Below are 23,881 nucleotides of genomic sequence, written 5' to 3' on the forward strand. Positions count from 1 at the left end.
GGGAGGATGAACAGTCCATGACTGCTGGGGCTTCAGGAGGTTGGGAAAGCTAGGTGGCATGCATACTGCGGGCCACTCAGCTTTCCCAGTCTCCAGAAGAGAGCTCCAATATGACTGCTTTATCAGAGACACACATTCTCTTCAGGATACTTGGAAAGCTGGGAAATTACGGTGAGCTCGACACTGTGTACTGCCTGCCACCCAGCTTTGCCAGTCATCTGAAGAGCTCCAATATGGCTACTTTACCAGACAAATGTGACAAATGCCCATCTGATTGTTCCAGAATTCTGGTCCAGGTTAGGAGATCTCCATTCTCCGTCCCAACCACATGGAAGAAGTGACTACAGCAGTGTTTCCCAACCAGGGGGCCTCCAGCTGTTGCAAAACTACAATTCCCAGCATGCCCAGACAGCCTTCGGCTGTCTGGGCATGCTGGGAGTTGTAGTTTTGCAACAGCAGGAGGCTCCCTGGTTGGGAAACACTGGACTACAGAGATGATTCCATCGTCAGTCATGGACATCTCGATGTTGTCAAAAGCCCTAAACATGGTGGGGCCATTCATACCGCATATGGCTACACCACATAGTACGTGCGCATACGTGATGAATTTCATTTTCAAGTGGAATTTTGATAAAACATGAGTCATTTCCCGCAAGGTTCAGTGTTCTGGTAATTCCCTGTTCTCTTGTCAACAATCGACAAAATTAATATTTTTGTGCCACGCGTTTTCCTGGGCCGGGGCACCACAGAGTACCTGGTACCAGAGGCTGGCGGCCATATTGATTCTATATACATAGTATGTAGCATTACTGCTTAGAATATATGAATATATATATATATATAAATATATATGAGACTATGTATGGCGGCATTTTTTAAATTTTTTGTGCACGGTGGCTTAGATGCTGTAGATTATTTCTCCATTGCATGGCGGGGGTTCTCACTTAAAGGGGTACTCCACTGGAAAATATTTTCTTTTAAATCAACTGGTGCCAGAAAGTTAAACAGATTTGCAAATTGCTTCTATTAAAAAATCTTAATCCTTCCAGTACTTATCAGCTGCTGTTATGCTCCACAGGAAGTTCTTTTCTTTTTGAATTTCCTTTCTGCCTGATCGCAGTGCTCTCTGCTGACACCTCTTGTCCATTTTAGGAAAGTCCAGAGCAGTATAGGTTTTCTATGGGGATTTGCTCCTACTCTGGACAGTTGTTAAAATGGACAGAGGTGTCAGCAGAGAGCACTGTGGTCAGGCAGAAAAGAAATTCAAAAAGAAAAGAACTTCCTGTGGATCATAACAGCAGCTAATAAGTACTGGAAGGATTAAGATTTTTTTTTAATAGAAGTCATTTACAAATCTGTTTAACTTTTTGGCTTAACTTAACTTTCTGGTTTAACTTGGATAGGGGGGAAACTAACTGATTTTATATATATATATATATATATATATATATATATATATATATATATATACATATATATATATAGTTTGGGCCAATGGAACCCCCACCGATGGCAAAAATGGAGATCTCTTGTACCAGAAGTGAATGGAGAAGCAATTTGCAGGATCGGTGTCCAATGCATGCAACCATGGTGTCTCCAGCTGTTGTAAAACTAAAACTACAGCCTTCGGCTGTCCGGGCATGCTGGGAGTTGTAGTTTTGCAACAGCTGCATGGTAAGAAAACACTGCTCAATAAGCTGCTCTGATACAAATCACCAAATGAATTATATCAATTATGACATTCTGGATACCTTCAGCTGCCACTAGGGGGAGCTTAAGAGCTTGGTGAAGACAGAGCATGATTTTTATACTCTATGGCAGTGTTTTCCAACCAGGGTGCCTCCAGCTGTTGCAAAACTACAATTCCCAGCATCCCCGGACAGCCAAAGGCAAAAACATGATAATCTTGGGATAACCTTGTATGGATGTTTTCTATAGATATGTATAACAGTATTATTTATTTTACCACCATTATAAAGTATGGTGCTATTTATTATGTATGGTTATTTGCACACTATATGATCATACAATACATGGTACATGTGCATTAAACAAAAAGCATAAACTGGACGTTACCTGCTCCCAAGCGCTCTCCTTGGTCACGCGATACCGTAGCCGAAAGTGTTGAGCGCCCTGATCGGCGTGAATGGTTACCGTACATTTATGAGACGTATGGCAGGTCACTGATATGTCGCTTGGCTGAGGTGGCTTCACTATGATATAGAAGGAATTTGGTTAAAGGGTCACCCAACCCTAACACAGAAGCATCACTATAGAGCAGTGTTTCCCAACCAATGTGCCTCCAACTGTTGCAAAACCACAAATCCCAGCATTCCCGGGACACATAAGAAGGCAACAGTGGAACCCATGCAAGTCTGTGGGACTTCCGATACATTTCCTGATCGAGTCACTCTTGGGCTGCGGAGATTGCCCGGGAGTCTTAAACATCCTGCCACTGGAACAAGTCATGGTAAAGTATGATTTCACTGTCCTGCAGGCAGGTGTAAAGAATAGTTACATGCGGGGGAAGGGAGAGGGGATGGGGCGGGTAGAGAAGAATTATTGCGGACTAAGATAAGAGTGAGCGGGGGTGGGGGGTGGTGGATGGAGAAGACATCAGTGCGGGGGCAGGCAGAGGACATATAGTGCTGCTGCACTGAGGCGTGCTGAGAGGACAAGCTGGCTAACACTGCTAGGGCTTCCTGAGACTGGGAAAGTAGGGTGTAAAGTAGAATGTGTGCCACCCAGCTTTCCCAGCCTCCTAATATGGCTGCTTTACAAGACAACCTTGTGGGGGAGGAACAGCAACAATGATATATAAATAATACATGTTATAAATAATGATATATAATTAATACATTGCCGCTCCGAGCAGGCACATATAAAGGCAGCATATAGGAGGTCCTTCAGCAGCGGATCCGCAGCGAAATATGCTGAGAAAATCCGCACGTGTGAACGTACCCAAAATGGTAGTTATTCGCTCTTTTTTAGACTTCCACTTGCCTCGTCACTCTCTCTTCCAATACTTGCAGATAAGGAGTGCCGTAATGGTACATAGTAAACTTACACATTCAGAAATGAACAGAGAACCGGTCTTGGGTTTAGTTTTGAAGAATAAAGGAAAGAAAGGATCTATCTCCAAAATATATCAATTATTACCAACTAAGAACTGGTGTGGTGCTGTGCGGCGTCCGTTGCTGCCGTGGCGCCGTGTCTGCGGGAGGGTGCGACCCATGGACTGGTTTGAGTGGCGTTGGGGCCGCTCTGCCGGTGGGTCGTTCCCCCCGTGGGCACTGGTGTCGCGGCGGTGGTGGTCGCCGCCCAGTGCTGCGCCATTTTATGCTAGGAACGTTAGGGACCCACTCTAAATAGGTGGCCTTGACGTGGCGAGTGGGCTTGTACTTTTTGATCAAAAATGTATACTAACAACCTGTTAGTTTTTGATATTATGCTGAGAAGCAATCAGATCTTTATACAAGATTGTAGATGTGCGACCATGTCTGTTTTCTACTTGAGTATACATAAGAACTGGGAGTCCCATCAGGTAGCAGCTTTCCGGAAGTGGCAAGTGAAGGCGCGACTGTCAGAGGCAGAGTGGAGGTCAATTCTTAAATCTGTTCCGCGCCAATCTATGGTAGAAAGGACTAGACCTTCCCAGATATACATTCTATATGGAGTATACCAGACTCCGCCCCCGCTATGCAAGTCTATGGGAGGGGGCGTGACGCCCCCTCCCATAGACTTGCATAGGGGGGGCGGGGGGCACTGTGGGGTGTAAAACAAACAAAAAAAAAAACTCAAGGATGGTTGGAAGCGACTTCTATAGGCGTAATGGGACCAGAAATGGAGGACCGGGACCCCTAGTAGAACACAGGACCCTTAGTAGAACACAGGACCCCTAGTAGGACACAGGACCCCTAGTAGAACACAGGACCCCTAGTAGAGCACAGGACCCCTAGTAGAACACAGGACCCCTAGTAGAACACAGGACCCCCAGTAGAGCACAGGACCCCCAGTAGAGCACAGGACCCCTAGTAGAACACAGGACCCCTAGTAGAACACAGGACCCCTAGTAGAGCACAGGACCCCTAGTAGAGCACAGGACCCCCAGTAGAACACAGGACCCCCAGTAGAACACAGGACCCCTAGTAGAGCACAGGACCCCTAGTAGAGCACAGGACCCCTAGTAGAGCACAGGACCCCTAGTAGAGCACAGGACCCCTAGTAGAACACAGGACCCCTAGTAGAGCACAGGACCCCTAGTAGAGCACAGGACCCCTAGTAGAACACAGGACCCTTAGTAGGACACAGGACCCCTAGTAGAACACAGGACCCCTAGTAGAACACAGGACCCCCAGTAGAGCACAGGACCCCCAGTAGAACACAGGACCCCTAGTAGAACACAGGACCCCTAGTAGAACACAGGACCCCTAGTAGAGCACAGGACCCCTAGTAGAGCACAGGACCCCTAGTAGAGCACAGGACCCCTAGTAGAGCACAGGACCCCCAGTAGAACACAGGACCCCCAGTAGAACACAGGACCCCTAGTAGAACACAGGACCCCTAGTAGAGCACAGGACCCCTAGTAGAACACAGGACCCCTAGTAGAGCACAGGACCCCTAGTAGAGCACAGGACCCCTAGTAGAGCACAGGACCCCCAGTAGAACACAGGACCCCCAGTAGAACACAGGACCCCTAGTAGAACACAGGACCCCTAGTAGAGCACAGGACCCCTAGTAGAACACAGGACCCCTAGTAGAACACAGGACCCCTAGTAGAACACAGACCCCTAGTAGAGCACAGGACCCCTAGTAGAGCACAGGACCCCTAGTAGAACACAGGACCCCTAGTAGAACACAGGACCCCTAGTAGAGCACAGGACCCCTAGTAGAACACAGGACCCCTAGTAGAACACAGGACCCCTAGTAGAACACAGGACCCCTAGTAGAACACAGGACCCCTAGTAGGACACAGGACCCCTAGTAGAACACAGGACCCCTAGTAGAGCACAGGACCCCTAGCAGAGCACAGGACCCCTAGCAGAGCACAGGACCCCTAGTAGAGCACGGGACCCCTAGTAGAGCACGGGACCCCTAGTAGAGCACGGGACCCCTAGTAGAGCACGGGACCCCCAGTAGAACACGGGACCCCCAGTAGAGCACAGGACCCCTAGTAGAACACAGGACCCCTAGTAGGACACAGGACCCCTAGTAGAACACAGGACCCCTAGTAGGACACAGGACCTCTAGTAGAACACAGGACCCCTAGTAGAACACAGGACCTCTAGTAGAACACAGGACCCCTAGTAGAACACAGGACCCCTAGAACACAGGACCCCTAGTAGAACACAGGACCCCTAGTAGAACACAGGACCCCTAGTAGAACACATGACCCCTAGTAGAACACAGGACCTCTAGTAGAACACAGGACCCCTAGTAGAGCACAGGACCCCTAGTAGAGCACAGGACCCCTAGTAGAGCACAGGACCCCTAGTAGAGCACAGGACCCCTAGTAGAGCACAGGACCCCCAGTAGAGCACAGGACCCCCAGTAGAACACAGGACCCCTAGTAGAGCACAGGACCCCTAGTAGGACACAGGACCCCTAGTAGGACACAGGACCCCTAGTAGAGCACAGGACCCCTAGTAGAACACAGGACCCCTAGTAGAACACAGGACCCCTAGTAGAGCACAGGACCCCTAGTAGAGCACAGGACCCCTAGTAGAGCACGGGACCCCTAGTAGAGCACGGGACCCCTAGTAGAACACGGGACCCCTAGTAGAACACGGGACCCCTAGTAGAACACGGGACCCCTAGTAGAGCACGGGACCCCTAGTAGAACACGGGACCCCTAGTAGAACACGGGACCCCTAGTAGAGCACGGGACCCCTAGTAGAGCACGGGACCCCTAGTAGAGCACGGGACCCCTAGTAGAACACGGGACCCCTAGTAGAACACGGGACCCCTAGTAGAACACGGGACTCCTAGTAGAGCACGGGACACCTAGTAGAGCACAGGACCCCTAGTAGAACACGGGACTCCTAGTAGAACACGGGACCCCTAGTAGAGCACGGGACCCCTAGTAGAACACGGGACCCCTAGTAGAACACGGGACCCCTAGTAGAACACGGGACTCCTAGTAGAACACAGGACCCCTAGTAGAGCACAGGACCCCTAGTAGAACACAGGACCCCTAGTAGAACACAGGACCCCTAGTAGAGCACAGGACCCCTAGTAGAACACAGGACCCCTAGTAGAGCACAGGACCCCTAGTAGAGCACAGGACCCCTAGTAGAACACAGGACCCCTAGTAGAGCACAGGACCCCTAGTAGAACACAGGACCCCTAGTAGAACACAGGACCCCTAGTAGAACACAGGACCCCTAGTAGAGCACAGGACCCCTAGTAGAGCACAGGACCCCTAGTAGAACACAGGACCCCTAGTAGAACACAGGACCCCTAGTAGAACACAGGACCCCTAGTAGAGCACGGGACCCCTAGTAGAGCACGGGACCCCTAGTAGAGCACGGGACCCCTAGTAGAACACGGGACCCTATCATGAATTACAGGCCTTCAGCTGCAAAGGTGTTAAAGTGACAGGAACCGGTCATTGAGGACGCAGGAAGTCTCACTCACTTCTCTCATACTCAAAATGATCTTCACTTTTCCTGTATCCGACCACAATGCACCCGAATATATAAACATCTAGTAATACGACATTCAATAGATGAAGAGTAAAGACAACTGTAATCCCCTTTACAAATGCCTTTGGCTGTCCTGGCATGCTGGGAGTTGTAGTTTTGCAACAGCTGGAGGCACCCTGGTTGAAAAACACTGATGTATCTGATTGATAGGGGATGCTGGGAGTGGTAGTTTTGCAACAGCTGGAGGCACACTGGTTTGGAAACTCTGGTCTATATGTATTAAGCCATATTGGATGCGCACTCGCGGCAGTTTCGCTACTCACCTACATCGCTGTAAATGAACCTGTAGGGCAGAGAGACATTTTCTCCTAGGTCATTGCTTGTCTGCACCAGAACTGTGTATTTACCATCTACCGCGATGGTCGCCGGCAACGAGAGAGACTGATTTGCTTGTGATCTGCATTTGCTGGAAACGGTCACATGATGTGTTTCCTGCCAAAGCCTAGAAAAAAAAACTTAATAATAAAACTTAAAGAAGCTCTCCGGGAATTATTAATGCGTATTTTTGCTTGTATATGGCAGCATAGGCTATTATTAGAGAATAATGTAGAAGTGCTTGTGAATCCCTTTTTTGCTGATTTGGCAGGCATAGGATAGGCTCTATTTTGGTTTGTCAATGCACAGTCAGGTGGGTTCTATAATCCAGCCTATAGTTACCATAAATCCTGTGGCTGAGGATCAGGTGTTTGACAACTCCAGCTGGTCATCTAATTACGCAGCTAGTGCTGGAGATCACCCAGGAGAACTGATTAGACTCGTAAGTGAGTTGGACTCAATTCACATTATGTGCGGTTTTGATTCATTTTTTATTTAAAGTACAACATATATTGCCGTGAAGCGAAAGTGATTTGACCTATAATCACAATTGGCGTTTTATAAAGATTTGAAATCTTTAGGCTGTGTTCACATGTTGAATTTTTACTGCGTTTGTGATGCAATATCACAATTTTTGCCACTATGTGGGAAAATCACAGCAAACACAGAAAAACTGAAGCAAGAAACAGCCTCAGGAGAGGGGTATAACTACTTTATATCCAGATCTCAAAGTGATAGCAGCAGCAGTATACAGATAGAGCTGGAGGGGAGGTGTATAACTACTATATATCCTGATCCCATAGAGATAGCAGCAGTATACAGATAAAGCTGGAGGGGAGGTGTATAACTACTATATATCTTGATCCCATAGAGATAGCAGCAGTATACAGATAGAGCTGGAGGAGAGATGTATAACTGCTATATATCCTGATCCCATAGAGATAGCAGCAGTATACAGACAGAGCTGGAGGAGAGATGTATAACTGCTATATATCCTGATCCCATAGAGATAGCAGCAGCAGTATACAGATAGAGCTGGAGAGGAGGTGTATAACTACTATAAATCCTGAACGCATAGAGATAGCAGCAGCAGTATACAGATAGAGCAAAGGGGGTTGTATAACTACTATATATCCTGATCCCATAGACATAGCAGCAACAGTATATAGATAGAGCTAGAGGGGAGGTCTATAACTACTATATATCCTGTTCCCCTAGAGATAGCAGCAGCAGTATACAGATAGAGCTGGAGGGGAGGTCTATAACTACTATATATCCTGTTCCCCTAGAGATAGCAGCAGCAGTATACAGATAGAGCTGGAGGAGAGGTGTAAAACTACTATATATCCTGATCCCATAGAGATAGCAGCAGTAGTATACAGATAGAGCTGGAGGGGAAGTGTATAACTACTATATATCCTAAACCATATTGATGGCAGCAGTATACAGATAGAGCTGGAGGGGAGGTGTAAAACTACTATATATCCTGATCCCATAGAGATAGCAGCAGTATACAGACAGAGCTGGAAGGGGAAGTGTATAAGGACTATATATCCTGATGCCATAGAGATAGCAGCAATATACAAATAGAGCTGGAGGGGCGCTGTATAACTACTATATATATCCTGATCCCATAGAGATTGCAGCAGCAGTATACAGATAGAGCTAGAGGGGGGTTGTATAACTACTATATATCCTGATCCCATAGAGATAGCAGCAGTAGTATACAGATAGAGCTGGAAGGGAGGTGTATAACTAATATATATCCTGATCCCATAGGGATAGCAGCAGCAGTATACAGATAGAGATGGGAAGGGGAGGTGTATAACTACTACTATATATCCTGATCCCATAGAGATAGCAGCAGTATACAGATAGAGCTGGATGGGAGCTGTATAACTACGATATATCCTAAACCATATTGATGGCAGCAGCAGTATACAGATAGAGCTGGAGGGGAGGTGTATAACTATTATATACTCTAATCCCTTGTGATAGCAGTGAGCAGTGTACAGTATATTACAGAATCAATCAGCACCGAATGTTTGACTTAAATTGAAGGAAACCGACATTATAATGACAAGTACTCAACTGCAACGTGCAGGTTGTTTCAATGAACGTTTCTCTTCCATTTTCCCACGAGCAGGAAATGTTTCCCAATTCTCCCTCCTGCTCACATGTGATAGACCGCGGCCGATCTGGGGGGACTAAAAGATAAAAGAAATTATGTCTGGGATTAGAGAGGATGAAAAACTAAAAAAAAAGTGCCTCCAGCTGTTGCAAAACTACAATTCCCAGCATGCCCGGACAGCCAACGGCTGTCCGGGCATGCTTGGAGTTGTAGTTTTGCATCAGTCAGAGGCATCCTGGTTAGGAGTAAATAAATAAATACATTTAAAAAAAGAGGAACTGGATGAATCAAAAAGATTTTTAATAAAAACAGGACAATAGATAATGTTTTATTTTATATTTCTTTTTTTGTTTCCTCTTCATTTATAAGACAAAAACAATAAATGCAAAATAGTTTTATATATATATATAAATATATATATATATATATATATATATATATATAAAACGTTTCCAATTTGTTTTTAAAACAGCAATATCAATAGTCACAAATAATAATTAAATAAATAAATACATTTAAAAATAAAATAAATAAATGAATCAATAAAAAATAAAAAAGGTTAAACCAGAAGGATGAAAAAGATTTATAATAAAAACATAATAAACCAGAATGTTCTTTTTTGTTTTGCCTCCAATTTATTTAAATAACAAAAATTGTTATTAAAGAAAAAACGATTTAGTATTTAAAAAAAAAAAAAATGGTAATATAAATATTTAAAAAAAATAAAAAAAAATTAAACTGGAAGCATTGAAAAAAATGCTTATAATAAAAATATAAACAATACAGAATTTTTGGGTTGCACACGTAGACAATCCATCTATTTTCATAAATACAGTGTAATACTTCATTTCCCCTCTGGAGGCGCTGCAGGAGAATTAAACACTTGTTACATCCACAATTTTGTGATAGTAAATAATCCGATGCCAGACACCTCCCTTCCCCCACACGTCTAAACCTTTCCAGGCCTTATGGTACTGCCTGGCGGATACTTACATCCAGCATATACTGACAGCATGCAGAGTTGTTTACATTTCTGGCAGCGGTAACTGGTTTCGCCAGGAGGAGGTAGAACGTCTTGAACAATGACAGAATCCATCTTCAATGTCCCCGGCAGTAACGTCTTCTGTGTATAAATGGTCACATCTTCCCGAGGTCCCCGTCCGCAGGGGTTGGAGTTACCCGTTAAAGTGCACGTGAGGTTAATAGTGTGGCCGTAGTGAATCACCGTGCCGGGGTTGGCCATCATTATAGCAGCTAAACAGGGTTCTGTAGAAAAAGGAATATAAAAAAATAGAAATATATTTTATATAAAAATATAAAAAAAATTGTACATTTAATGTGTATTTAATTTTTTTTAAATGACCGTATTTAATTAAAAACAATTCTGTATTTGTAATATTTTTATTAGAAGCATTTTTTTTAATGCTTCCACTTTTATTTTATTTAATTTGCGGCTATTTATATTACCATTTAAACAAAAAAATTGTTTTTTCTTTGATAACTATTTTTGCATGTATTAAATTTGTCTTATAAATAAATAGGAAGCAAAAACAAAACAAAAAAAAAAGAACATTATGTTTTATTATGTTTTTATTATAAATATTTTTCATCCTTCTGGTTTAACTTTTTTTTTTTATTTATTTTATTGATTCATTTATTTATTTCATTTAGTTTTAAATGTATTTATTTATTTCATTTTTATTTGTGACTATTTATATTGCTATTTTAAAAACAAACTGAAAACTGTTTTTTCATAACTATTTTGCATGTATTGTATTTGTCTTATAAATAAAGAGGAAACAAAAAAAAAAGAACATTTTGTTTTATTATGGTTTTTATTATAAATCTTTTTCATCCTTCTGGTTTAACTTTTTTTTAATTTATTTTATTGATTCATTTATTTATTTTATTTATTTTTAATAATGTATTTATTTATTTCATTTTTATTTGTGACTATTTATATTGCTATTTTAAAAACAAACTGAAAACTGTTTTTTCATAACTATTTTGCATGTATTGTATTTGTCTTATAAATAAAGAGGAAACAAAAAAAAAAGAACATTCTGTTTTATTATGGTTTTTATTATAAATCTTTTTCATCCTTCTGGTTTAACTTTTTTTTTTAATTTATTTTATTGATTCATTTATTTATTTCATTTAGTTTTAAATGTATTTATTTATTTCATTTTTATTTGTGACTATTTATATTGCTATTTTAAAAACAAACTGAAAACTGTTTTTTCATAACTATTTTGCATGTATTGTATTTGTCTTATAAATAAAGAGGAAACAAAAAAAAAAGAACATTCTGTTTTATTATGGTTTTTATTATAAATCTTTTTCATCCTTCTGGTTTAACTTTTTTTTAATTTATTTTATTGATTCATTTATTTATTTTATTTATTTTTAATAATGTATTTATTTATTTCATTTTTATTTGTGACTATTTATATTGCTATTTTAAAAACAAACTGAAAACTGTTTTTTCATAACTATTTTGCATGTATTGTATTTGTCTTATAAATAAAGAGGAAACAAAAAAAAAAGAACATTCTGTTTTATTATGGTTTTTATTATAAATCTTTTTCATCCTTCTGGTTTAACTTTTTTTTTTAATTTATTTTATTGATTCATTTATTTATTTCATTTAGTTTTAAATGTATTTATTTATTTCATTTTTATTTGTGACTATTTATATTGCTATTTTAAAAACAAACTGAAAACTGTTTTTTCATAACTATTTTGCATGTATTGTATTTGTCTTATAAATAAAGAGGAAACAAAAAAAAAAGAACATTCTGTTTTATTATGGTTTTTATTATAAATCTTTTTCATCCTTCTGGTTTAACTTTTTTTTAATTTATTTTATTGATTCATTTATTTATTTTATTTATTTTTAATAATGTATTTATTTATTTCATTTTTATTTGTGACTATTTATATTGCTATTTTAAAAACAAACTGAAAACTGTTTTTTCATAACTATTTTGCATGTAAAGTATTTGTCTTATAAATTAAGAGGAAACAAAAAAAAAAGAACATTATGTTTTATTATGTTTTTATTATAAATCTTTTTCATCCTTCTGGTTTAACTTTTTATTTTTTTTATTTTATTGATTCATTTCTTTATTTCATTTATTTTAAATGTATTTATTTATTTCATTTTTATTTGTGACTATGTATTTTGCTATTTTAAAAACAAATTGGAAACAGTGTTTTATAACTATTTTGCGTGTATTGTAGTTGTCTTATAAGTAAAGAGGAAACAAAAAAAGAACATTATCTATTGTCATGTTTTTATTAAAAACCTTTTTGATTCATCCAGTTCCTCTTTTTTTAATGTATTTATTTATTTTATTTGTGACTATTTCCAAAGAAAATTGTTAATAGTTTTTTTCTTTGATAAATATTCTGTGTGTATTGTATTTGTCTTACAAATGAAGAAAAAAACTAAAAAGAAAATTATGTATTGTTTTTATTATCCGCCTTTTTTTTAGCCTGCGGTTTTATTTTTATTTTATTTTTTTATTTTTATTTGTGACTAATTATATTCCTATTTATATAAAAATTCGGTAAGTATTGCCATTTTTAAGTAAACTAGCAAATAGGTTGATAGTTCCACTTCCTGTTTTCTCTAGTCAGTTTTTCTGTACAGATTGGGTCAGAATCAGCAGAGTCGTCTCATTATCATTCGAGGGTGAGTGAGTTAAAGGGGTACTTTGGAGAATTTTTTTTTTTTAAATCAACTGGTGCCATGAAGTTGTACAGACTTGTCAATTACTTCTATATAAAAATCTTAATCCTTCCAGTACTTATCAGCTACTGTATACGCCATAGGAAATTGTGTAGCCCTTTCCAGTCTGACCACAGTGCTCTCTGCTGCCACCTCTGTCCTTATCAGGAACTGTTAAGAGCAAGAGCAAATCCCAATAGCAAACCTCTCCTGGTCTGGACAGTTCCTGACATGGACAGAGGTGGCAGCAGAGAGCACTGTGGTCAGCTTGGAAAGATCTACACAACTTCCTGTATGCTCCATACAGCAGCTGATAAGTACTGGAAGGATTAAGATTTTTATATAGAAGTAATTTACAAATCTGTATAACTTTATGGCATAAATTGATTAGAATTTTTTTTCTTCCCTCCGGAGTACCCCTTTAATGACAGCTCTGTTGTACTACTGGAGGTCTAGAAAAGGCACTATAGCACTATAGACTGAACCCACATAATAGCATAATAGGCTATTTCATGATAAGATATGGTTATACCGTGACTAAATAAATATATATATATAATATATATATATATATATATATATATATATATATATATATATATATATAACAGGATTAGATACATTCCTGGAACAAAATAAGATTAATGCTTATGAAGAAATATAAAATCTCATCCCTTCCCCAATATCGCGCCACACCCCTACCCCTTAATTCCCTGGTTGAACTTGATGGACATATGTCTTTTTTCGACCGTACTAACTATGTAACTATGTAATATATATATATATATATACATATATATATATATATATATATATATATTTTTTTTTTTTTTTGCAATTTGGAATATTTAACTTATGAACCAACCTGTGCTTGGGAGCCGCACTATAGTGATATTCGCAGCCATCCACAGAATCCAAAATCTTCTCTCCATAAGCCGAAAAGAAGGGATGAATGACTGGGGAACAAGCGTAAAATGTTTGTATAACACATTGGGAACAAGAGAATGTATAATATAAAATATATACTACTAATAATAATAAAAAGCCATGATTGGAAATCCATTATTAAAGGGGTACTCCGGTGGAAAACTTTTTTTATTTAATTTTTTTTAATCAAAAATCAACTGGTGCCAGAAAGTTATAGATTTGTAAATTACTTCTATAAAAAAAAATCTTAATCCTTCCAGTACTTATTAGCTGCGGAATACTACATAGGAAATTATGTTCTTTTTGGAACACAGTTCTCTCTGCTGACATCACGAGCACAGTGCTCTCTGCTGACACCTCTGTCCATTTTAGGAACTGTCCAGAGCAGCATATGTTTGCTATGGGGATTTTATCCTACTCTGGACAGTTCTTAAAATGGACAGAGATGTCAGCAGAGAGCACTGTGCTTGTGATGTCAGCAGAGAGCTCTGTGTTCCAAAAAGAACAGAATTTCCCCTGTAATATTTAGCAGCTAATAAGTAATGGAAGGATTATTATTATTATTTTTTTTTAAATAGAACTTATTTACAAATCTGTTTAACTTTCTGGCACCAGTTGATTTAAAAGAAAAAGATTTCCACCGGAGTACCCCTTTAAATACACTTGCAGGAAATGTAAGATTCTAATATATTAGGGTGGTGGCAACTTCAGAGACCATCCGTTACTCTGGAGCAGTGCTTTCCAACTAGTATGCCTCCAACTGTTGCAAAACTACAACTCCCAGCATGCCCGGACAGCCTTTGGCTGTCTGGGCATGCTGGGAGTTGTAGTTTTGCAACAGCTGGAGGGAAAACGCTGCTCTGGAGGATCTGGAGGTTACATGGCACTGATTTTAATGACAACTATGTAATACCTAATATCTCCTGTAGAGGCGCTGCTGCAAAATTGAGCACTTGCTGTCAAATTTACCTGCAGATTAGAGGTGGTTGTTGGGTGATTGTGTAGCAGGATATGATGTCATACACTTATTATCCGCCCCTTGTAACACAAAGAGACTGTCCATACTGGAAAACCCCTTTTAAAATCTACCTAAAATGTCGAGCGTACTCCGGTGGAAAACTTTTTTTTTATTTTTAAATCAACTGGTGCCAGAAAATTAAACAGATTTGTAAATTACTTCTATTAAAAAAATCTTAATCCTTCCAGTACTTATTAGCTGCTGAATACTACAGAGGAAATTCTTTTCTTTTTGGATTTCTCTTCTGTCACGACCACAGTGCTCTCTGCTGACCTCTGCTGTCCATTTTAGGAACAGTTCCTAAAATGGTCAGCAGTGGTCAGCAGAGAGCACTGTGCTCATGACAGAAGAGAAATCCAAAAAGAAAAGTATTTCCTCTGTAGTATACAGCAGCTAATAAGTATTGGAAGGATTAAGATTGTTTTTTAATAAAAGTAATTTACAAATCTGTTTAACTTTCTGGCACCAGTTGATTTAAAAAAAAAACTAAATAAATAAAGAAGAGAAATCCAAAAAGAAAAGCATTTCCTCTGTAGTATACAGCAGCTAACAAGTACTGGAAGGATTAAGATTTTTAATAGAAGTAATTTACAAATCTTTTTAACTTTCTGGCACCAGTTGATTTAAAAAATAAATAAATAAAAGTTTCCAACGGAGTACCCCTTTAACCCCTTAAGGACCGGAGGTTTTTCCGTTTTTGCATTTTCGTTTTTTGCTCCTTGCCTTTAAAAAATCATAACTCTTTCAAATTTACACCTAAAAATCCATATGATGGCTTATTTTTTGCGCCACCAATTCTACTTTGTAATGACGTCAGTCATTTTGCCCAAAAATCTATGGTGAAGCGGGAAAAAAAATCATTGTGCGACAAAATTGAAAAAAAAACGCTGTTTTGTAACTTTTGGGGGCTTCCGTTTCTACGTAGTACATTTTTCGGTAAAAATGACACCTGATATGTATTCTGTAGGTCTATACGATTAAAATGATACCCTACTTATATAGGTTTGATTTTGTCGGACTTCTGGAAAAAATCATAACTACATGCAGGAAAATTAATACGTTTAAAATTGTCATCTTCTGACCCCTATAACTTTTTTATTTTTCTGTGTATGGGGCGGTATGAGCGCTCATTTTTTGCGCCGTGATCTGAAGTTTTTAACGGTACCATTTTTGCATTGATAGGACTTATTGATCGCTTTTTATTCATTTTTAAATGATATAAAAAGTTACCAAAAATGCACTATTTTGGACTTTGGAATTTTTTTGCGCGCACGCCATTGACCGAGCGGTTTAATTAATGATATATTTTTATAATTCGGACATTTCCGCACGCGGTGATACCACATATGTTTATTTTTATTTTTATTTACACTGTGTTTTTTTTTTTTTTGGAAAAGGGGGGTGATTCAAACTTTTAATAGGGGAGGAGTTAAATGATCTTTATTCACTTTTTTTTTTCACTTTTTTTTTGCAGTGTTATAGGTCCCATAGGGACCTATAACACTGCACACACTGATCTTCTATGTTGATCACTGGTTTCTCATAAGAAACCAGTGATCAACGATTCTGCCGCATGACTGCTCAGGCCTGGATCTCAGGCACTGAGCAGTCATTCGGCGATCGGACAGCGAGGAGGCAGGAAGGGGCCCTCCCGCTGTCCTGTCAGCTGTTCGGGATGCCGCGATTAGCCGCGGCTATCCCGAACAGCCCGACTGAGCTAGCCGGGAACTTTCACTTTCACTTTTAGCCGCGCGGCTCAGCTTTGAGCGCACGGCTAAAGGGTTAATAGCGCGCGGCGCCGCGATCGGCGCTGCGCGCTATTAGAGGCGGGTCCCGGCTTCACTATGACGCCGGGCCCGCCATGATATGACGCGGGGTTACTGTGTAACCCCGCGTTATATCAGAAGAGCAGGACCAATGACGTACCGGTACGTCCTTGGTCCTTAAGGGGTTAAAACTTAATTGAGAATGATGCTGAGTTCCTATTCCTATAGAGTGGTGCATTGTGGGAGTAAAGTGTGTTTATTGCAGAGAAGAGTGAGATTTCTATGTATACTGTGTGGTTTCTATGCACACTGTATATTTTATGTTATACTGCATTGCTTTATTATGTCATTTCTGCAGTTTCCGTGCAGTTAAGTAGCATGGTGCTGGGGAATTCCGGTCTTGTGCCCAATCTGTGGCTGAGGCCAGCATGGAGTGCCCTGTTATGCAGGAGATGGTTGGGGCCGGTGTGATCATGTGACTGATGGTGGGTACGTCCCCATGTTTGCATAAAATGGTCATGGTTCCCATCCTTAGTGGCTGCTGCCGGGTGTCAACAGGTACTGAGTAGCTGTGATGTGCAGAGCTGAAGCAACCCAACACGAAACAGCTGTCTGCAGATGGGTATTTTTTTCTTTATGAAGAGATTTCTGGCTTTGCATACATTCCCAGTCAGTTTCCAAGACTACTATTTGGAGTGAAATACTGACTTGAAGGAGAAGTGCCCTAAAAAGATGGTGTGAGAGCTCTTGACAGACATAGTATTATGCTTATCAGAACCCAGGTCTCAAGGCTTACTAGACTGTGTACTGGGGGCCCCTGAGAAAGCCCTAAAACCAACAGCGAACAGTGCAACTAAGTTTTAGCACCTTCATTATAACCACCACCACACTTCCTATACTTGCATAAATGTTCCTGTAACCACCAAGCATAAGTGCCTCTTGCAAGTAAAGCCATTGTGAGTGCTTCATGCAAAGGACTTGTGTCTATACTATTCTGGCTGTGCTATCTCACCCAGAACTTGGCTTAAAGGGGTACACTTCAACTTTTTTTTTAATCAACTGGTGCCAAAAAGTTAAACAGATTTGTAAATTACTTCTATTAAAAAAATCTTAATCCTTCCAGTACTTATTAGCTGCTGAATACTACAGAGGAAATTCTTTTCTTTTTGGATTTCTTTTTTGTCGGTCCACAGTGCTCTCTACTGACACCTCTGTCCAGTTTAGAAACTGTCCAGAGCAGGAGAGGTTTGCTATGGGGATTTTCTCCTACTCTGGACAGTTCCTGACATGGACAGAGGTGTCAGCAGAGAGCACTGTGGACAGACAGAAAAGAAATCCAAAAAGGAAAGAATTTGTAGTATACAGCCACTAATAAGTGCTGGAAGGATTAAGATGTTTTAATAGAAATAATTTACAAATCTGTTTAACTTGATTTATAAAAAAAAAATCCTAGCATGCTCAACATCATACCCCTTCTGCACCCCTCTTACAGGCTGACTGTTGACCAAGGGAAAGGGACTAAATTACAAACCAGCTTTGTATACGAAAATATAAACAAAACAACTCAAAATCAATACAAAACAGTAAACCTAAATATTTGTTAAAAAAAAAAAAAACTGGTTTAAGGGAACGTTCACACGTGTGGATTTTTTAGCGGCTTTTCCGCTGCGTATTTGAAAGTGGGCGGGCTCTTCTCGGCTGTCCGCAGCAGATTTTCCGCGGCGGAATTTAGATCTCGGAAAATCCGCCACAGTCCCTACTGACTTCAATGGGGCTTGCGGCGGATTTTACACAGTGTACATTCCACCGCGGAAAATCGGCTGCGGACAGCCGAGAAGAGCCCGCCCACTTTCAAATACGCAGCGGAAAACCCGCAAAAAAAATCCCCGCGTGTGAACGTACCCTAAAGGGGTACTCCGCTGCTCAGCGTTTGGAACAAACTGTTCCGAACGCTGGTGCCGGTAGCTCGTGACGTCATAACCTCATGGCCTCACGCCCCGCCCCCTCAATGCAAGTCAAGCGGAGTACCCCTTTAACAAAACAAAAAAAACATGTTGAAATTTATTTTTCATAATGTACGACATCTTTATGTACAGTACGGAATTCAGCAAAGTGCAATATATGTAAAATCTGAGCCGTGTGAGGCAGAAACTAACAGTTTTAAGAGAGCCTAGTGGTCACTGTTGGTATTGCATGATTTATTTATGTATTTATTTATTTTGAAGCTTATATCATACACTTTTTTTCTAAAATTTTTCTAGAATTTCCTTTTTTTTTCTTCTATTTTCCAGCCACAGTTTGTTCTCCCATTACAATGAATGACTCCTTATTACCTCCCCTTTAGAATGTGTTTTTATAATTTTTTGCAGGAGGGGGGTTGGGGGGGCCGACAATGACATTTGACTTTCAGGCTCTGCACATAGTAGCTGTAAAAATTCCCCATGTGCGGCTGTGTGGTTATCGTGTGAAACGCACCGTATGTGTATTAGTCGCTGATTCACCGGTATTACTTGCATGCTATGGATGTCACTGAGTTCCAGTCCTTCCTGTTAGTCATGTGAACTGGCAGAATGAAAAATAATGGGGAAAAATCTATGTCTATGTGTTAGGTGTCAGCTCATCAAAAGTCGGCAAGGGAGAAGAATAGACTGAATTTAGGTAATATTGGGGGAGATTTATCAAAGTTGTCTATGTCCCACATCAATATAGACCAGTGGTCTCCAACCTGCGGACCTCCAGATGTTGCAAAACTACAACACCCAGCATGCCCGGACAGCCAACGGCTGTAGTTTTGCAACATCTGGAGGTCCGCAGGTTGAAGACCACTGCTCTAAAGCAAAAGTCGCACATATTTAGACAGGGAAAAAAACAGTCTAAATCCTTGGATAAATCTCCCCCATTGATAGGTAAGCAATGTGCCTCCAGCTGTTGCAAAACTCCAACTCTCAGCATGTCCACACAGCCAAGGTCAGTGTTTCCCAACCAGTGTGCCTCCATATTTTGCAAAACTACAACTCCCAGCATGTCCACACAGCCTAGGTCAGTGTTTCCCAACCAGTGTGCCTCCAGCTGTTGCAAAACTACAACTCTCTGCATGCTGGGAGTTGTAGTTTTGCAACATCTGGAGGTCCGCAGGTTGAAGACCACTGCTCTAAAGCAAAAGTCGCACATATTTAGACAGGGAAAAAAACAGTCTAAATCCTTTGATAAATCTTCCCCATTGATAGGTAAGCAATGTGCCTCCAGCTGTTGCAAAACTCCAACTCTCAGCATGCTGGGAGTTGTAGTTTTGCAACATCTGGAGGTCCGCAGGTTGAAGACCACTGATATAGACCAAACTACAGAGCGTTAGGCCAGTCTATTCTGCGCCTAATTTACTTCAGGATCTATGCTTTAGACTGTATTTAAACCTGCTCCGGCATGGTCTGACATTTGTCGCCGAAAAGTCGCTATTGATAAATTCAGCACCAATGCATTTTTCCGTCTAAAATAGACTAGCATGCATCATCCTCTAAAGCAGTGGTCTTCAACCTGCGGACCTCCAGATGTTGCAAAACTACAACTCCCAGCATGCCCGGACAGCCGTTGGCTGTCCGGGCATGCTGGGAGTTATAGTTTTGCAACATCTGGAGGTCCGCAGGTTGAAGACCACTGCTCTAAAGCCAAAGTTGCCAAAAAGTCGCAACATATTTAGACAGGGAAAAAAACTGTCTAAATCCTTTGATAAATCTCCCCCATTGATAGGTAAGCAATGTGCCTCCAGCTGTTGCAAAACTCCAACTCTCAGCATGTCCCCACAGCCAAGGTCAGTGTTTCCCAACCAGTGTGCCTCCAGATTTTGCAAAACTACAACTCCCAGCATGTCCACACAGCCTAGGTCAGTGTTTCCCAACCAGTGTGCCTCCAGCTGTTGCAAAACTACAACTCTCTGCATGCTGGAAGTTGTAGTTTATGCAACAGTGGATTCCGATGAATGCTCACACAATAGATGGCCTGCGAAAGAGCCTTCATTCTGCTAAAACGTAGGGGTGCCAGGAGTTGGACCCCCACCAATGAGGATCAGTTATAAAATGAAGATAAATGGTAACCCACGTGTGTGTGTGTGTGTGTGTGTGTGTGTGTGTGTGTGTGGTGTGTGTATATATTAACAAGGCAGTGGTGTATTTTGGTTTTGTGCTGCCATAGGCTTGGCTAAACTCGGGCATCCCCCTAAACTAAATGTGGCCCACCCCTTCAAGAAAAAGACTCCTCATGATAGTGGATAGCTCGGACAGTGAGGCATCTGACAGGAGGGGTAGCAGGAGGGACAGTCAAGAATCTAAACACCTGTCCTTAGGGTCCTTGTGGTATTACATGTTTTTGCTCAATTCACTTCAATGGAAATTAGCTGCAATACCACACACAACCTGAGGACAGGTGTGATGCCATTAATTCTAACAACATGCAAAATACATCATGGAGACCACCAACAAACTGCTGTTGATGGAGACCACCAACAAACTGCTGTTGATGGAGACCACCAACAAACTGCTGTTGATGGAGACCACCAACAAACTGCTGTTGATGGAGACCACCAACAAACTGCTGTTGATGGAGACCACCAACAAACTGCTGTTGATGGAGACCACCAACAAACTGCTGTTGATGGAGACCACCAACAAACTGCTGTTGATGGAGACCACCAACAAACTGCTGTTGATGGAGACCACCAACAAACTGCTGTTGATGGAGACCACCAACAAACTGCTGTTGATGGAGACCACCAACAAACTGCTGTTGATGGAGATCACCAACAAACTGCTGTTGATGGAAACCACCAACAAACTGCTGTTGATGGAGACCACCAACAAACTGCTGTTGATGGAGACCACCAACAAACTGCTGTTGATGGAGACCACCAACAAACTGCTGTTGATGGAGATCACCAACAAACTGCTGTTGATGGAGATCACCAACAAACTGCTGTTGCTGGAGATCACCAACAAACTGCTGCTGATGGAGATCACCAACAAACTGCTGTTGCTGGAGATCACCAACAAACTGCTGCTGATGGAGACCACCAAAAAACTGCTGTTGATGGATCCACCATTCCCGCTCTGTGCCTATATTCAATTTTTCCAGCGCAGAATGGTGTTGTGCTGCGTATAAGCCATAACAAGAACAAACTAGACTCCTATTTTGAGGAAGAAAAAAATTACGTAATGGTCTCCACAAAAAGGGTAGTTATGGAATTGTCATCTCTTACCTCTTATATTATTTACTAGCAATTTAGTGTGAGATTGTTTACATTCTGGACAGTTATTGGCATATGGATTATTATAGGCTGATCTTGTTGATAGTGAATGTTCACTGCTACACAAAATGCTTAGATAATTTAAATATCATTAATTCAGTTAGATACATTACGTTTCCCAAACGGGGTGCCTCCAGCTGTTGCAAAACTACAACTCTCAGTATACTCAGATTGCTGCAGTTTTGCAACAGCTGGAGGCACCCTGGTTGGGAAACTCTGCTATATAGTATGACCCTGACAATTGACAATAACAATTTGTATGATATTTAATAGCAATGTATTATAGTGTAAACTGGTATTATATATTTTATAGCAGTGTTTCCCAACCAGGGTTCTCCAGCTGTTGTAAAACTACAACTCCCAGCATGCCCCGCCAGCCTTAGTTTTACAACAGCTGGAGAGCTACCTTGCTATTCGGGCATGCTGGGAGTTGTAGTTTTGTAACAGCTGGAGAGCTACCTGGCTGTTTGGGCATGCTGGGAGTTGTAGTTTTACAACAGCTGGAGGCTCACTGGTTGGGAAACAGCTATAAAGCATGACCCTGACAATTGACCATAACAATATGTATTATATTTAATAGCAGTGTAATACTGTATATTGTATGTATGATATTGTATGCCAGTATTATATATTTTATAGCAGTGTTTCCCAACCAGGGTACCTCCAGCTATTGCAAAACTACAACTCCAAGCATGCCCAGACAGTCAAAGGCTGTAGAGCTACCTGGCTGTCTGGGCATGCTGGGAGTTGTAGTTTTGCAACAGCTGTAGAGCCACCTGGCTGTCCGGGCATGCTGGGAGTTGTAGTTGTGCAACAGCTGGAGAGCATCCTGGCTTTCTGGGCATGCTGGGAGTTGTAGTTTTGCAACAGCTGGAGGCACACTGGTTGGGAAACAGCTATAAAGCATGACCCTGACAATTGACCATAACAATATGTATTATATTTAATAGCAGTGTAATATTGTATATTGTATGTATTATATTATATAGCAGTGTATTATATTGTATGCCAGTATTTTATATTTTATAGTGGTGTTTCCCAACCAGGGTGCCTCCAGCTATTGCAAAACTACAACTCCCAGCATGCCCAGACAGCCTTCGGCTGTCTGGGCATGCTGGGAGTTGTAGTTTTACAACAGCTGGAGAGCATCCTGGCTGTCCGGGCATGCTGAGAGTTATAGTTTTACAACAGCTGGAGAGCATCCTGGCTGTCTGGGCATGCTGGGAGTTGTAGTTTTGCAACAGCTGGAGGCACCCTGGTTGGGAAACTGCTATATAGCATGACCCTGACAATTGACCATAACAATATGCATTATGTATAATAGCAGTGTAATACTGTATATTGTATGTATTATAATATATAGCAGTGTATTATATTTTATGCTACTATTATATATTTTATAGCGTTGGTGTTTCCCAACCAGGGTGCCTCCAGCTATTGCAAAACTACAACTCCCAGCATGCCTCCCAGCAGGCTTCGGCTGTCCGGGCATGCTGGGAGTTATAGTTTTAAAACAGCTAGAGAGCTACTTGGCTGTCCGAGCATGCTGGGAGTTGTAGTTTTGCAACAGCTGAAGGCACACTGGTTGGGGGACACTGCTGTATAGCGTGACCCTGAGAATTGACCATAGGCAATATGTATTATATTTGGTAATAAAGATTTATGCCTATACCATGACAGTTAACTGTAATACAATAATAATAATTAATAATAATGATAATAATAATAGTAATAGTAATAATGATAATAATAATAGTAATAATAATAGTAATAATGATAATAATTAATAGCAATAATAATGATAATAATAATAATAGTAATTATAATAATAATATATGTACATGATGTCTATGAGATGAAGCTATGGCGGAGAAGAGCAGATTGCAGCGGCCTACCTGTGTTCACGTGTGGTCTCTGCACCGTACAATGTCTCCGTCATGCGCGGCCCCCACTAGTCGGGTGGTTTGGTGGGATCGCACATGTGTCTTCATCCA

General features: G+C 40.8%; 1 protein-coding gene across 1 annotated transcript in view; it reads right to left on the bottom strand.

Moving 5' to 3' along the window:
- Window positions 1-23,881, bottom strand: part of IL12RB2 (interleukin 12 receptor subunit beta 2) — a 43,642-nt gene extending 19,761 nt beyond the window's left edge. Inside the window, exons 1-6 of the mRNA XM_056532792.1 lie at window positions 23,783-23,881; window positions 13,749-13,839; window positions 10,144-10,416; window positions 9,112-9,226; window positions 6,968-7,146; window positions 2,077-2,213 (exon numbers count right to left, since the gene is read on the bottom strand). Coding sequence (XP_056388767.1) covers window positions 2,077-2,213; window positions 6,968-7,146; window positions 9,112-9,226; window positions 10,144-10,416; window positions 13,749-13,815 — 771 coding nt within the window. The 5' untranslated portion in view covers window positions 13,816-13,839; window positions 23,783-23,881. The remainder of the gene's footprint in view (window positions 1-2,076; window positions 2,214-6,967; window positions 7,147-9,111; window positions 9,227-10,143; window positions 10,417-13,748; window positions 13,840-23,782) is intronic.

The sequence above is a fragment of the Hyla sarda genome, chromosome 7 (genome assembly GCF_029499605.1).
Source record: "Hyla sarda isolate aHylSar1 chromosome 7, aHylSar1.hap1, whole genome shotgun sequence".
Classification (NCBI taxonomy): domain Eukaryota; kingdom Metazoa; phylum Chordata; class Amphibia; order Anura; family Hylidae; genus Hyla; species Hyla sarda.